This window comes from Schistocerca nitens, chromosome 1 (assembly GCF_023898315.1).
Source record: "Schistocerca nitens isolate TAMUIC-IGC-003100 chromosome 1, iqSchNite1.1, whole genome shotgun sequence".
NCBI lineage: Eukaryota > Metazoa > Arthropoda > Insecta > Orthoptera > Acrididae > Schistocerca > Schistocerca nitens.
In genome coordinates this window covers 776,637,673-776,652,760 of record NC_064614.1, presented here as the reverse complement: position 1 = coordinate 776,652,760, position 15,088 = coordinate 776,637,673, and the positions used below count along the sequence as shown (strand labels likewise).

Here is a 15,088-nt window from a genome sequence, read left to right as displayed (position 1 = left end):
ACTTACATCGCTGTATCCCTGTCTTTTTCTTGAAATTTTCGTACTTCCTCTGTTCGTCGATCAGTCAAAGTATTTCTTCTGTTAACCAAAGCTTCTTCCCAGTTACCTTCCTCAAACCTATGTTTGTAACTACAACATCTGTGACTGCCCTTTTTAGAGATGCCATTCCATTTCAAGTGAACTGCCGGTTGTGGAATTCTGTATCATAGTATCTAAAGCCTTAGAGAACATCAAATGCACCCCATCATTCCTCAGTACTTCAGTAGCCCATTTCTTTCTACATTGAATCTTCTGGATGATTCTATTAAACTTTAGCATACTCTTCATCATTACTAAATTGTGGTATGATCTATACATGCCTCTGGGTATGCTTTACAATCTAATATCTGAAACTCTGTCTGACCAGCATGTAATACTTGTATATATAAATTTACAAATGCTTCAGTGTGGACTGTAATAAAGCTTCTAGAATGTTCTAGAATATTTGTAAGCACAATATTCAACAACAGCCAAATAAAGGCATCAAGGTCAAAATTTGAAGTTGAACATATAGTTGGAATAATTTAAGAACTGAAAGGAACAATATAGAAGGGTTCATTTTTTTAAGCAGTAAAAGTTCATATTAAGCAGTTTACATTACTGGAGATTCATTGTACCAGAACATGCATACATCGACAGAGCCATTGTGCACATCATGAGACACAGAAAAATACAGTAATCCACAGCTGCAGGATTGAATATCTTCAGAAATATCCAAAAATAATGTGTTCTTCAGCAGTCAGCGTTTAACCAAGGTAATCACTGATGGAATGAATGTTGTAAATTAGAATAGGTAAAGAGAAAAGGGAGAGCCATAAACAAGAATAGTTCAGAAAGTAAGTTCTGTTTGGTAATAAAAAAGGAATCAAATACAGATAAAGAAAGCAATTTATTTCACAAAAATCTATAACATTTACACTGCTTTTCAACATAACCCCCGTAATTTTCCAGGCATTTCTCAGAGTGTGGCATAAGTCTATGTATTCCTTCATCATGGAATGTTGCTGCCTGTGTTGCCAACCATGTGATAACATGTTATTTCACCTCTTCATTTTTGTTGAAGCACTTATTGCCAAGGAATGATTTCAGATGCTGAAAGAGATAAAAATCACTGGGCACGAGGTTTGGACTGGATGGAGGCTGGCCAAAAACTGCACAAGTTCATCAGAAACCACAGATAGATGACCACTTCATTCTTTGCCATGCGCTTGATCATGCCCTTCCTTAAATTGTCAGACTCATCTTCCCACCATTGAAGTATTCATTACATTTTCCCAATAAACTTCGCAGAGTTGTAGATTGGTTTAATGTTCTTATCATTCAGTAATGGATCACAGATCTCAGTACACATGCAGCGGGATTTTTGATCAACATTGCCATTTTGTACAATCATTGTGAATGACACATGACACAGAGCAAGCTCAAAATGGTCATTTTGTTCTTCTTGAACCAGAGATACTACTGTGCATTAGCGGAACTGCGTAGCAGTGCCACAGAGAAAAATTGAAATGGAACTTACTTTCTGAACTATCCTTATATGTTTGGTTGAGTAAAAATACTACATAAATAATGTTCATATTGACATCCACATTTCTACATGTAGATGTGAACTTGCAAACTACAGCATAGTGCAAGGCAGAAAATACTTCATGCCATTGATTGTCCAGTTTTGCCCTGTTACCAGGACGTAATCATTTGTGCATAGAATGATGAAGAAATACTATCTTGTAAGTATCTAAAACTCTCTTATCTTTTTCTCACTTTCCCTACATATGTCTTTGATCGAGGCAGCAAATTTGTTTCATAGTCCTCCTTAAATACTATTTCTCTCAATTTTTTTTTCCAACAGCTTTGAATTTAAAATACCTGAACATCTCTGTTAAAACTTCACATGGGTATACAGATCAGTTAGCATTTTAGCAGTATTTCTCTGAATTCCTTCAACACCTCCTGTCAAAGCTATTCGACAAGGAATCCAAACACTGGAGCAATGCTCTAGAACAGTTCACACTAGTGTGTTGTAAGTGGTTTCCTTTACTGATGTATCACAGTTTCTAAGAATGCTTTCAATCCCTTTGCTCACTATAGATTTCCAGTTTACAATGCTTCACTGTTATACACACAGTGTTTAAATGATGTGACAGAATCCATTAAATTTTACCACTTGTATCTTGTAATTGGATACTATCGGTTGTAGTATGTGTGATGTACACTACTTTGCAAAAGTTAAGTATAATGAAGAAATGAGAGCATTTTTCTTAAACAGTGTCGGAAGAAAAAGCAGGGCAATGCTTCATCACAAGCTACTGAGTGTACAAAAGCATATGAAACAAGTTATTTGAAAATTTCTAAAACTGAACTTGTGTTTTTAAAAAGTTAAAGAGCTTCAGGTTTTGAATAATAAAGGTAATTTATTTTATCAATGGTTATAATGATTACAATTCATTTATATAAAAATGTGACACCCAATGACTATTAAGGACTTGTCAGTACTCAGCTCAAGGTTGATTTACATGGTTAACACTAGCTATTCTCTTCTCTGTAATAGGAAAGAAAGAACCAGTGAGCATGCATCTGCATGTTTACTAATGCATGATGCACATTTGCATAATCTTGTAATTCCAGATTTTAAGAAAATATTCTCTGATTAAATACTTATATTGATAGTTAAATAATGCCATCAAAAATTACCCATTTAATTCATGTCTACTTACAGAATTCTATAAGAAGCTGCCACCCTATCATGCATGGAATTGTTGAAAAAAATGTGTCTGAATACATAGAAGAAAACAGTTGTATAAGGCAATTTTTTGAAAGACTGGCTGCTGCAAACAAAAATCTATTCCTTGTAACAAACAGTCCTTATCGCTTTGTGTAAGTACTTATTCTCTATTGTGAAACTGTTTAGTAGTCACCTTATGAGAGACAACTATAGTCACTCTTCTGTTGTTGATTTAAATTCTGTTGGGCAATGTGGTATTAATGCCTGAAAACAGATCACTATGGATGCACGTTTGTTGTCTGAGTTTTTTGTTGCTCAGCTGTGTATCAACAAATTTTTTGCTTCAAAAGAGATGCTGTTCACATTCTCTTTTTAACCAAAGTTGTCACATTCTTTATTTATAACAGAAAGTCTCATGTATCATATAATTATTCTTATATGGTTACTTAGCAGATTCTGTAAATTGTATAAATAATGAAGGCTTTTCCGTGCAAGAATTTGCTGTATCTTATTTGTAAAACAGTGGAACTATATGTCCTATTTTGTCCTTTATGGGTATAAGTATTCTCAATAATTTTGTCCGTGGTGAACATACACAAAGAAGTAGGAACAGAAACCTGTAGGGAGAATAAGTAGTTGCAAACTATACAGAGCAGACAAAATGTATCTGTTCACCGAAATAAATGTGAAGTAGTACTTGCAGACATACATGAATATCAGAATAATCTCCAGATTTGTGAACTGATATTCACTCCAAGGTGGGGAGAAGAAAAGTTATGTAAAGGACAGAAGTTAAAATGAAGAATTAAATGTGAAGAACTAATTGCTGTTAGCTACATAACCCGAAAAAAATTAGTATACCCATACAGATGTTTCCAATTCAGTCAAGATTTATTGTTGCAACATTGCATATGAAATGATTACATTTACTGATCAATAGCGCAAGCAGTTCTTAGGTACCAGGTATTGACCTATGCTGCAACACCCATGTTAGTACGTGGTGTAGCCTTTACATGTAGCAATGCAGGCATCCAGTCGATCGTACAGATGGTAAATCGTACAGATGGTCGATCATACAGATGGTGAGTACTGTCCTGGGACATGTTATGCCATGCCTGTTCAACCTGTTCATGTAATTCTGTAATAATAGTTGGTTAATGAGTCACACACTCACTTCTCATCCTATCTTATCCTAAATGTGCTCAATTGGAGTCAAGTCGGGAGATCATGCTGGCCAGGAAAGTTGCTGCATGTCTTGTAGACCATGTTGAGTTTCACGGGCAGTATTTGGATGAGCATTTTGTTGGAACAACACATCAACTTCCTATTACAAGAACAGCAAAAGAACAGGTCTAACAACATTCTGCATGTACCGAGTGTGATTAGTGTCCCTTCCAAAAACATTAAAGGCGAATGAGAGTTGTAGATTATCGCACCACAGACTACGAGGCCTGAGCTGGGGCCAGTGTGTCTTGTGTCTTGGACAAATGCACCTATGAGACAACGCTTACCAGGTTTATATCATATGCACAAATGACAATTAGTTGCATGCAGGCAGAACTTGCTTTCATCGCTGAAGACCATAACTTGCCATTCCATCTTCCAAGTGCAGTCCTAGAACATATTCTGAACTCAAACATAATGAGTTGTTTTGAGCAGAATAATCTCCATGCCAACCAGTATGGATTCTGAAAACATCAGTCATGCAAACCCCAGCTCATGCTTTTCTCAATTTGCATCTTAAAAACCACAGATCGAGATAATCAGACAGAGTCAGTATTTCTTGGTTTGCAGAAAGCATTTGGCTCAGTACTACACCAAAACTTATTAACAAAATTTATTACTGTATTTAGAATTTTGTGATAGGGAGAAAGTGGCTGTACATGTCTTTAGCTCTGGCAAGCAGTGTTAATAGTATTGGATGAGTTTTAAAAATAGCTACGAACAACCAACGTGATAACATTTATCTTTATCACTGCTTATTATTTCTTGCCATTACCAGTTCAAACATTTTAGTCATTATCAGATGGCTACATTGTGTTTAAAGAATGAACTGTTAATCAACTGTTAATGCTTTGAATTCCTTGGTTTCAGTGATTGTAACCTAGTTGATCTGAAGGCTTGCAGTTTTTCATGTAGCAAAAAATATTGTATTGGTAAATGTATCACTGTGTTGAATGTTTTTCTAGTCACAATTATGAATATTCAGAGATAAAAGTGTGTCACCATTTGCTCTTATACATTGAACACTCTGATTCTACATTACCATCATGTTTTTTACAAGCTCTGATAACAAGCAAAGGCACTACCAGTGTCATTTACGTGTAAAATAGCTAATTATTAATAGTAACCTAAGATGTTTTGCAGATAATGCAGTTATCTGTTATGAAAAAAGTCTCAAAAAACTGCTCACTCAAATATTGAGTAAGATCTCAATACCAAAAATGCCTACTTGGTTTAAATGTTCAGTGATGTAAAACTGTACACTTCACAAAATGCAAAAGCATAGTATCATATAACTAGGATCTCAATTCATTGATCTCCATAGCTGAGTGGTCAAATGTGGCTGACTGCCATGCGGAGAACTGAGGTTCAATTCCCGGTACTGTCAGGGATTTTTAGTTGGTGGAAAGACTGGGGTGTGGTGTACTCAGTCTTGAAATGCTGATTGAGGAGCTACTTGACTGAGTAATAAGGCTCGAGGTCATTAAAACTGATAATAGCCAAGAGAGCAGTGTCCTGACCACACATACTTCCATATAACATCCAAAAAAGATATTGGCAGAAGGTGACCTGGTGGCTAGTTGGTAGCAGTGGGCCCACCAGGGCATTACAATCTCAATGAATCACATTTCGAATATAATATAGAACTGTAATACTTTTTATTACATGTATCTCTAGTTTCTGAGGATATTTCCAGTAATGAGTGATTATTAAAATCATTACATTGCAAGTGGGCAGCTGTCCAACAGCTTACTATTCCTTCACTATTTTCTGTTAATATTGAAACTGGTGGGTTCCTATGATTTCTGTATGACAGTGAGGAACCTCTAACAACTGTGATGGAATCATTAAATTTGTGTTTTGGTTATGTGTAAAGTGGTAGACTGTGATCACTGTATCTAATGAGCTGTACAGTGACAATACCAGTGATTGTATATCACTTATAATTGTGTGAGACATGTCCTCATGTTGGTTCCTACAAGATATTGCCAAATCTTATTACCTATGATAGTCCTCTCTGAAGAAGAAAATGAAATAAATAACAAAATTTTTATAGTGCTTCAATAATACTGTGATTTCAAGTGTCACTTTTCCATCTTACATTTCCTATGCACATGATTAGGGTGGACTGTTGTGTAACTCTTTCATTATGGACAATTCTCGTCAAGTTGGGCAAAGGTGGTTCCCAATTGCTTATACATCTTTGTAAGTAGTGGTAAGCTTACAGCTCCATTGCTTGCCATTATTTACCAATCACTTCGAGTGCACTTACTTTCTGATAATACCAGTTGTATTTTTGCATAACAAGGTTAATCAGTTTTTGCCCAAACATTTGAGCAGTACTCAAAAATGGCTGTTTTCCTAAATACATCTAGAAATTAATGTAATATTGCAAGCACCTGACACAATGAAAAATGCCACAAATAAAATGAAAAAGTCACTCAAGAAACAAAATCATTACCAAAATGTGCCATGCAGGTGATAAATAATTCTAGTTTAGATCAGTCTAAATGCCATGTCATTTTTCTGTTCTCTAAAGGCAGCCAAATTCTTGGTTGTCAGCTGTTCTCTATCTCCGCTATATGGTGAGTAGCAACTTTCCTTCTCCAATATCCTTTTCTCTTCAGGTAGCCAAATGCCTGTGATCTCTCAGTGCACTTATCCAAATGTATGGGCTTATCTCTTAAAGTAGTCAAATGACTCATTATTTCCCCTTACCCTTAAGGTAGGTGACCAAATGACTTGTCATTTGCATGGTCTCTTATGGTAGCCAGATGCTTCACCATTTATCTGTTCTCTTTAGGTAGTCAAATGCCTCATCACTACACTTTTTCGAGTGAACAGTTTGTTGAGATATGAAAAGGAATGATCACATACAGTCAGTCACAATTTACCTGTGACCTTTTGGTTCATTCATACTGGGAAAATGCTTTCAGTCTACAAAAGAGATTGCTTACAAAACACTCGTGCAACACATTCTAGAATGTTGCTTAAGTACAAAGTCTGTTCAGAAAATTCCTGATCATTTGTAATTCTATCCCATGTGGTTGGCATACCTGCACATGCCTATGTTTAACATGTAACTGCCGGAAGTTTCATTGTTTTATGTCTGGTAGTTACTGTTCAGTGCTGTACTGAGTAGAACATTGTGTCACACGGTTTCCAAATTTCGAGATGGCAGAGTTAGAGGAGCAATGCATCTGCATTGAATTTTGCATGAAACTCAAGGAAACCTTTACAGAGGTACAGGAAATGATGCAGGAACCTACAGTGATGAGTGCTTAAGCTGTGCTCAGTGTTACAAATGGTTCATATGGTTTAAAAATGGCGGGATGAAAGTTGAAAGATGACCCTCATTCAGTATGACCTACCGACAGTGCTAATGTCAGGAATGTCAACAAAACTGTGCATGCCAATCAAAGACTGACTGTAAGAGAGATTGCAGAAGAATGTAACATTTCAGTTGGGTCATGTTGTGAAATCTTGACACAGGATCTTGGAATGCATCATGTGTCTGCCACATTCATACCACAGCTCATGAGTCAAGACCAGAAAAACCTTCACTTTGCAGTCTGCGAAGAGCTTTTGGATTGCACGAATGAGAATGAGATATTTCTTAAGAGAATCATACGTGGTGATGAGACGTGGGTCGTTGGTTATAGTATTGAGACCAAGGTTCAATCTTCACAGTGGGTTGGGAAATGTTCTCCAAGAACAAAAAAAGCTCATCAGGTCAGCTCAAATGTCAAAGCCATAGTGATAGTTTTCTTTGGCTTTGAAGGATTAGTTCCTCATGCATTTCTGCTGCAGGGACAAACTGTTAATTGATGGTACTATCAGGGTGTGCTGTGATGCCTGTGAGAAAATGTGAGAAGGAAATGGCCTGAAATGTTGTGAGACAATTCATGGCTCTTGCATCATGATAATGCACCCACACATTCATCCCTGTTGGTGCGTGACTATTGCACAAGAAATGAAATCACTGTGCTACCTCATCCTTTATACTCTCCAGACTTGTTCACTTTTTTTTTTAATTTCCAAGATTGAAAAACCCATTGAAAGGACAAAGTTCTGCAATGATAGATGAGATAAAATAAAATCCACAGATGGCACTTTGCGCGATCTAGCAAGAGGCATTCCAAGACTGCTCCGGAAGTGGAAATGGAGTTGGGAGCAGTGTATCAACTGTGATAGGACTGGAATAGAAAGTGCTGTATGGGTGGATTGGGCAGGTCTTGCACCTGGGTTTTCCACAGGAATATGATCCTTGTGGCTACCAGTTGTGATTGGGAGTTGCATAGGGAAGGATGATGATGTTTGGTTTGTGTGGCGCTCAACTGTGTGGTCATCAGCAGCCACACAAAGTCCCAATATTTACACAGGCCAATTTTTACACAGTCAAATCCAGCCACTGTCACGAATGATGATGATGATGATGATGAGGAGGAGGAGGAGGAGGAGTAGGATGAGGATGAGGAGGATGAGGACAACACCCAGTTCCTGGGCAGATAAAATCCCGAACACAACCAGGAATTGAACCCAGGACCACGTAATCCAGAGGTAGCAACACTAGCTGCTAGATCACAAGCTGTGGACACACAGGGAAGAACTAGGATGTGGAGGTTGGGTGGATGATGGAACACCACTTTAGGAGGGGTGGAAGTATCTAGGATAGGATGTACCTCATTTCAGGACATGATGGTAGGTAATGAAAGCCCTGGTGAATGGTGAAGTTCAGTTCTTCCAGTCTGGGGTGGTGCTGAGTGATGAAGAGGACACTCCTTTGTGGCTGGTTCTTGGGGTGGTAGGAGGATTGGGAGTGTGAGGGGAAATGGCATGGGAGATCTGTTTGTGGACTGGGTCTGGGGGATGGTGCTTGTCTGTGGAGGCTTTGGTGAGACTGTCAGCATACTGAGCAAGGGAGTTCTTGGTACCGCAGACACTCCGCCCCCAGGTTGGCCATGCTGAATGTGAGGGATTTTTTAGTGTGAAAGGGGTGACAGCTGTTAAAATGCAGGTACTGTTAGTGGTTCGTGGCTTTAATGTGGACAAATGTTAGGATGGTGCCTTCAAAGAGGAGAAGGTCAACATCTAGGAAGGTGGGATGCTGGGTTGAGGAGGACCATGTGAAGTGGGTGGGAGTGAAGGTGTTAATGTTGTGAAGGAACTAAAGATGGGTGTCTTGGCCCCGAGTCCAGATAATGGAAACATCATCAATGAATCTGAACCAGACTAGGGGTTTGGTGTTTTGAGAAGCTAAGAAGGTCTCTAGATGGCCCATAAAAATGTTGGCAGGGACATCTTTCACTGGTAACACTAAACATTAATAGACAGAGGAACTCTCCAGTAATAGTGATAATGGTCAATGCAGTAAACTCTTGTCTCCCACAAGTAACTCTTCTGTGAGTTTACTTAGCAGGTTTTATGGAAGTTTTTAGTAAATCTTGCTCACATAATTAAGTGACTTGGCAAGAAAATGATTTATGTATTAGTTTGTGATTGAGTTGTTAAAATTAAATTTTGTAAGCAATATAACTGAGGCACAAAAGGCTTTCTTACCCATCATAAAATTACTCCTGCACTATTTAAATACATGCATAAAAAAAGTTTTGCTTAACGCTGGTTCCCAGAACTCCTGAAGTTAGACGTTGACTGTAGATATTATATCACAGACACAGACCCTTTGACTGTTCAGTGATGTCGCTGAACCTGCCCAAAGATGTAAACAACTATGCATGAGCAGCACCTATTAGACAGAGGGGGTCCGACAGCCAATCAGTTCCAGTCATTCCACTAGGTACGAGGTACAAGGCTCATGTTATCTGTAGTTCAGCCATGCCTAGATGGTCAATACTGTGGTTTGATCATGTGTGCATTGTTGCTTTGTGCCAGGAAGGGCTCTCAACAAGGGAAGTGTCCAGGCATCACAGAGTGAAAGAAAGCGATGTTGTTCGGACATGGAGGAGACACAGAAAGACAGGAACTGTCAATGACATGCCTCGCTCAGGCTGCCCAAGGGCTACTACTGCAGTGGATGACTGCTACCTACAGATTATGCCTCAGAGGAACCCTGACAGCAAAGACATCATGTTGATTAATACTTTTCGTGCAGCCACAGGACATCCTATTACGACTCAAACTATGCGCAATGGGCTGCATGATGCACAGCTTCACTCCTGATGTCCATCGCGAGGTCCATATTTGTAATCACAACGCCATGCAGCACGGTACAGATTGGCCCAAAAACATGCCGAATGGACCACTCAGGATTGGCATCAAGTTCTCTTCACTGGTGCGTATCACGTATGCTTTCACCCAGACAGTCGTCATCAGAGATGTCTTTGGAAGCAACCCGGTCAGGCTGAACACCTTAGACACATTGTACAGTGAGTGCAGCAAGGTGGAGGTTCCCTGCTGTTTTGAGGTGGCATTATGTGGGGCCGACATATGCAGCTGGCTGTCGTGGAAGGCACCTTAATGGCTGTACGATACATAAATGCCATCCTCCGACCAGTAGTGCAACCATATCGGCAGCATATTAGTGAGGCATTTGTCTTCATGGATGACAATTCATGCCCCCATCGTGCACATCTTGTGAATGACTTCCTTCAGGATAACGACATTGCTCGACTAGAGTGGCCGGCATGTTCTCCAGACATGAACCCTATAGAACATGCCTGGGATAGATTGTAAAGGGCTGTTTATGGATGACATGACTCATCAACAACTCTGAGCTATCTATGCCGAATCGCCATTGATGAGTGGGACAGTCTGGACCAACGGTGCCTTGATGAATTTGTGGATAGTATGTCACAATGAATACAGGCATGCATCAATGCAAGAGGATGTGCTACTGGGTATTAGAGTTACCAGTGTGTACAGCAATCTGTACCACCACCTCTGAAGGTCTCGCTGTATGGTGGTACAACATGCAATGTGAGGTTTTCATGAGTAATAAAAAGAGCAGAAATGATGTTTATGTTGATCTCTTTTACACTTTCCTGTACAGGTTCCAGAACTCTTGGAACTGAGGTGATGCAAAACATTTTTTTATGTGTGTAGGAATAAGTAAGTAGTGGCTCCTATAATGAAAATACAGGTATAAGAGGAGCTAAATGGCTACTGCAGAATGAGCTGTCAACATCTTATACATCACAGATAACACAGAAAATAGGCCTTTACAGTTGGAAAGTAGTAATCATATATATTTGTCACCTTTACATTCAGAAAATAAGCTCCTGGAAATTGAAATAAGAACACTGTGAATTCATTGTCCCAGGAAGGGGAAACGTTATTGACACATTCCTGGGGTCAGATACATCACATGATCACACTGACAGAACCACAGGCACATAGACACAGGCAACAGAGCATGCACAATGTCGGCACTAGTACAGTGTATATCCACCTTTTGCAGCAATGCAGGCTGCTATTCTCCTATGGAGACGATCGTAGAGATGCTGGATGTAGTCCTGTGGAACGGCTTGCCATGCAATTTCCACCTGGCGCCTCAGTTGGACCAGCGTTCGTGCTGGACGTGCACACCGCGTGAGACGACGCTTCATCCAGTCCCAAACATGCTCAATGGGGGACAGATCCGGAGATCTTGCTGGCCAGGGTAGTTGACTTACACCTTCTAGAGCACGTTGGGTGGCACGGGATACATGCGGACGTGCGTTGTCCTGTTGGAACAGCAAGTTCCCTTGCCGGTCTAGGAATGGTAGAACGATGGGTTCGATGACGGTTTGGATGTACCGTGCACTATTCAGTGTCCCCTCGACGATCACCAGTGGTGTACGGCCAGTGTAGGAGATCGCTCCCCACACCATGATGCCGGTTGTTGGCCCTGTGTGCCTCGGTCGTATGCAGTCCTGATTGTGGCGCTCACCTGCACGGCGCCAAACACGCATACGACCATCATTGGCACCAAGGCAGAAGCGACTCTCATCGCTGAAGACGACACATCTCCATTCGTCCCTCCATTCACGCCTGTCGCGACACCACTGGAGGCGGGCTGCACCATGTTGGGGCGTGAGCGGAAGACGGCCTAACGGTGTGCGGGACCGTAGCCCAGCTTCATGGAGACGGTTGCGAATGGTCCTCGCCGATACCCCAGGAGCAACAGTGTCCCTAATTTGCTGGGAAATGGCAGTGCGGTCCCCTACGGCACTGCGTAGGATCCTACGGTCTTGGCGTGCATCCGTGCGTCGCTGCGGTCCGGTCCCAGGTCGACGGGCACGTGCACCTTCCGCCGACCACTGGCGACAACATCGATGTACTGTGGAGACCTCACGCCTCACGTGTTGAGCAATTCGGCGGTACGTCCACCCGGCCTCCCGCACGCCCACTATACGCCCTCGCTCAAAGTCCGTCAACTGCACATACGGTTCACGTCCACGCTGTCGTGGCATGCTACCAGTGTTAAAGACTGCGATGGAGCTCCGTATGCCACGGCAAACTGGCTGACACTGACGGCGGTGGTGCACAAATGCTGCGCAGCTAGCGCCATTCGACGGCCAACACCGCGGTTCCTGGTGTGTCCGCTGTGCCGTGCGTGTGATCATTGCTTGTACAGCCCTCTCGCAGTGTCCGGAGCAAGTATGGTGAGTCTGACACATCGGTGTAAATGTGTTCTTTTTTCCATTTCCAGGAGTGTAGTAATCATTTGCATTTGTCCTCTTGTTTGATAGTCGCAGTTGGAATTTTCTTATATAGTCAGGAGACCTCACTGCAACATTTGATTCTTACTCTAAGAAGATATTGTAATAACTAGTCTGATTTTTTTAGGCAAGTTGTCAGCATTTATCTCATTCTGCAGCACAAGCAATGATTTGATTTCAATATTGTTTACTGTAAACTTGTCTTTTTCATTGAATGCAAAAAGTAATGCTTCTTCCTAGGATAATTTATTTTTTGCAACATTTTCATGTAAAAAAATTCCAAGTTCAGTTCTCAAAGGATATGCTTGTTTTCAGTAACAAGGGAATGGAACTGTTGGTTGGACAAGACTGGAGAGACTTCTTTGATGTTATTATCGTCCAAGCACGAAAACCACGCTTTTTCACAGATGAATCGCGACCTCTGAGACTGTATGATATAGATAATGAAATTCATGTATGGGACCGTGTTTTGAAACTTGAGAAAGGAAAAATCTATTGTGAGGTAGGCTGGAGTTTTTTAGTGATTTTTAATGACATAAACTATATAGATAATCTGTGCCTGATCTTATTGAAAACTGTGGACCTTTCTTCATGTTACTGTAAATTAACGCACTTCTGACATGACTTACAAACAGAAAAGTATGTGGATGTCTTGCCTGTTGGATTCTTTCTTGGTTTCTATGGCCGATGTTTGTTTGCCGATTTTTCTGATGTATCGCCAACACAAGTGGCTGGCATTTTTAGAGCTTCACCCTCCATTGCTGCTGGTGGAGTTGAGTTGAGCTCATAGCCGGAGATTACATGTACCTGTTGCACCAACATCTGAGGGGTTTCCGTGATTGTTACCAGTGTGCTTCTCTTCTTGCCACCTTGAATGGTCATTTACTGAAATATGGGAATGTAGGATCTGTTCACCATAATGCTTTCTTCTTTCTTGTTGAAGCTCGGAAAGCCTCAAGACGAATGGAATTCCCATATTGCAACAAATGACTGTTGGTGGTGGCAAGAATAGAACCACAGTGGTGATGATCATGGAAAAGCTGACAGACATTGACATGACAGGCACATATAATCTCTGGCCGTGAGCTCGACTCCAATCCACCACTAGCAGTGTAGGATGAAGCTTTGATAATACCAGCCACTTGTGTTGGTGATACATCTGAAAAATCATCAAACAAACATCAGACGAAGAACATGAGACAGAAGGGAACATGCAATATGTCAACATCAGGTCACAAAAGCCTGAACTATGTAGAAAAGTATATATTCCAATAAATTTAGTCATTAATAAATCCAATGTTAATTAAATCCAGTAGAAACACTATATAGTGTGATCATATAAAATAATTTATGAGTGAATGTTTTTGACAGTCTTCTATGAAAGTCACCTAAGAAAGGCTTAGTTGTTATTTGTTTCAAACACTTAAAACTTACTGAAGATTGCTGCTGTTTGTTATTGACTTCTCATATTACATTGCACTTGTCATTAATTGTCCATCTCTTGTCTTCAGGGAACTGTTAAACAGTTACAGGAGATGACTGGATGGTTTGGACAACAGGTTTTATATTTTGGTGATCACCCATACAGCGACCTGGCTGATGTTACTCTTGAACATGGATGGCGTACTGGGGCCATCATCAGTGAGCTCACGGTAATTATTTTGTAAGAATTAATATTTACAATTTTCATTGTTCTGTAGCACATGATTACACAAAAAATATGAGGCTGTACCCACAAATAATTGAGTCTTCAATCAGCTTCTGTGCCGGTGATACGAGGGTTGTTTTTTAAGTAAGGGCCGTTTTTATTTTTTTAAAAAAGATACAAATACTTTTGTAAAAAAACTTTTATTTTCTGATTCGACACACTTTTACCTATTTTTCTACATAGTTGCCTTGTTTATTTAAGCACTTGTCATACCATACAACTAAGTTTTTAATTCCCTCTTCAAAGAATTCGGCCGCCTGCTCCGACAGCCAAGAGTTCACGGCCGCTTTCACTTCATCGTCGTCATTGAAGCGCTGCCCGCCAAAATGGTGTTAAATTGTTAGGAGCAAGGTCGGGGCTGTATGGTGCATGGTCCAAAACTTCCCAGCCAAAAGAATCAATCAAATCCCGAGTCTTTTGAGAGGTGTGAGGCCTAGCGTTATCGTGCAGGAGCAAAACTCCTTTTGTCAGCTTGCCGCGCCTTTTGTTTTGAATTGCTCTGCAGAGTTTCTATAGAGTTGCACAGTAGGCATCTGAGTTGATTGTCGTTCCTCATGGCATAAAGTCCACTAGCAAAACACCGTGCCGGTCCCAGAACACAGTTGCCATAATCTTGCGCTTTGACAGCGTCTGTTTGGCTTTGACCTTGACGGGTGAGGTTGTGTGTCGCCATTCCATCGATTGTTGCTTGCTTTCGGGAGTGATATGGGATACCCATGTTTCATCTCCAGTGAC

General features: G+C 40.6%; 1 protein-coding gene across 3 annotated transcripts in view; it reads left to right on the top strand.

The window, feature by feature from the left end:
• Nucleotides 1-15,088, top strand: part of LOC126261714 (5'-nucleotidase domain-containing protein 3) — a 149,102-nt gene that overhangs the window by 68,583 nt on the left and 65,431 nt on the right. For all 3 annotated transcript variants that reach the window (XM_049958563.1, XM_049958564.1, XM_049958565.1), the window contains exons 5-7: nucleotides 2,756-2,913; nucleotides 12,961-13,147; nucleotides 14,157-14,297. In XM_049958563.1, coding sequence (XP_049814520.1) covers nucleotides 2,756-2,913; nucleotides 12,961-13,147; nucleotides 14,157-14,297 — 486 coding nt within the window. The remainder of the gene's footprint in view (nucleotides 1-2,755; nucleotides 2,914-12,960; nucleotides 13,148-14,156; nucleotides 14,298-15,088) is intronic.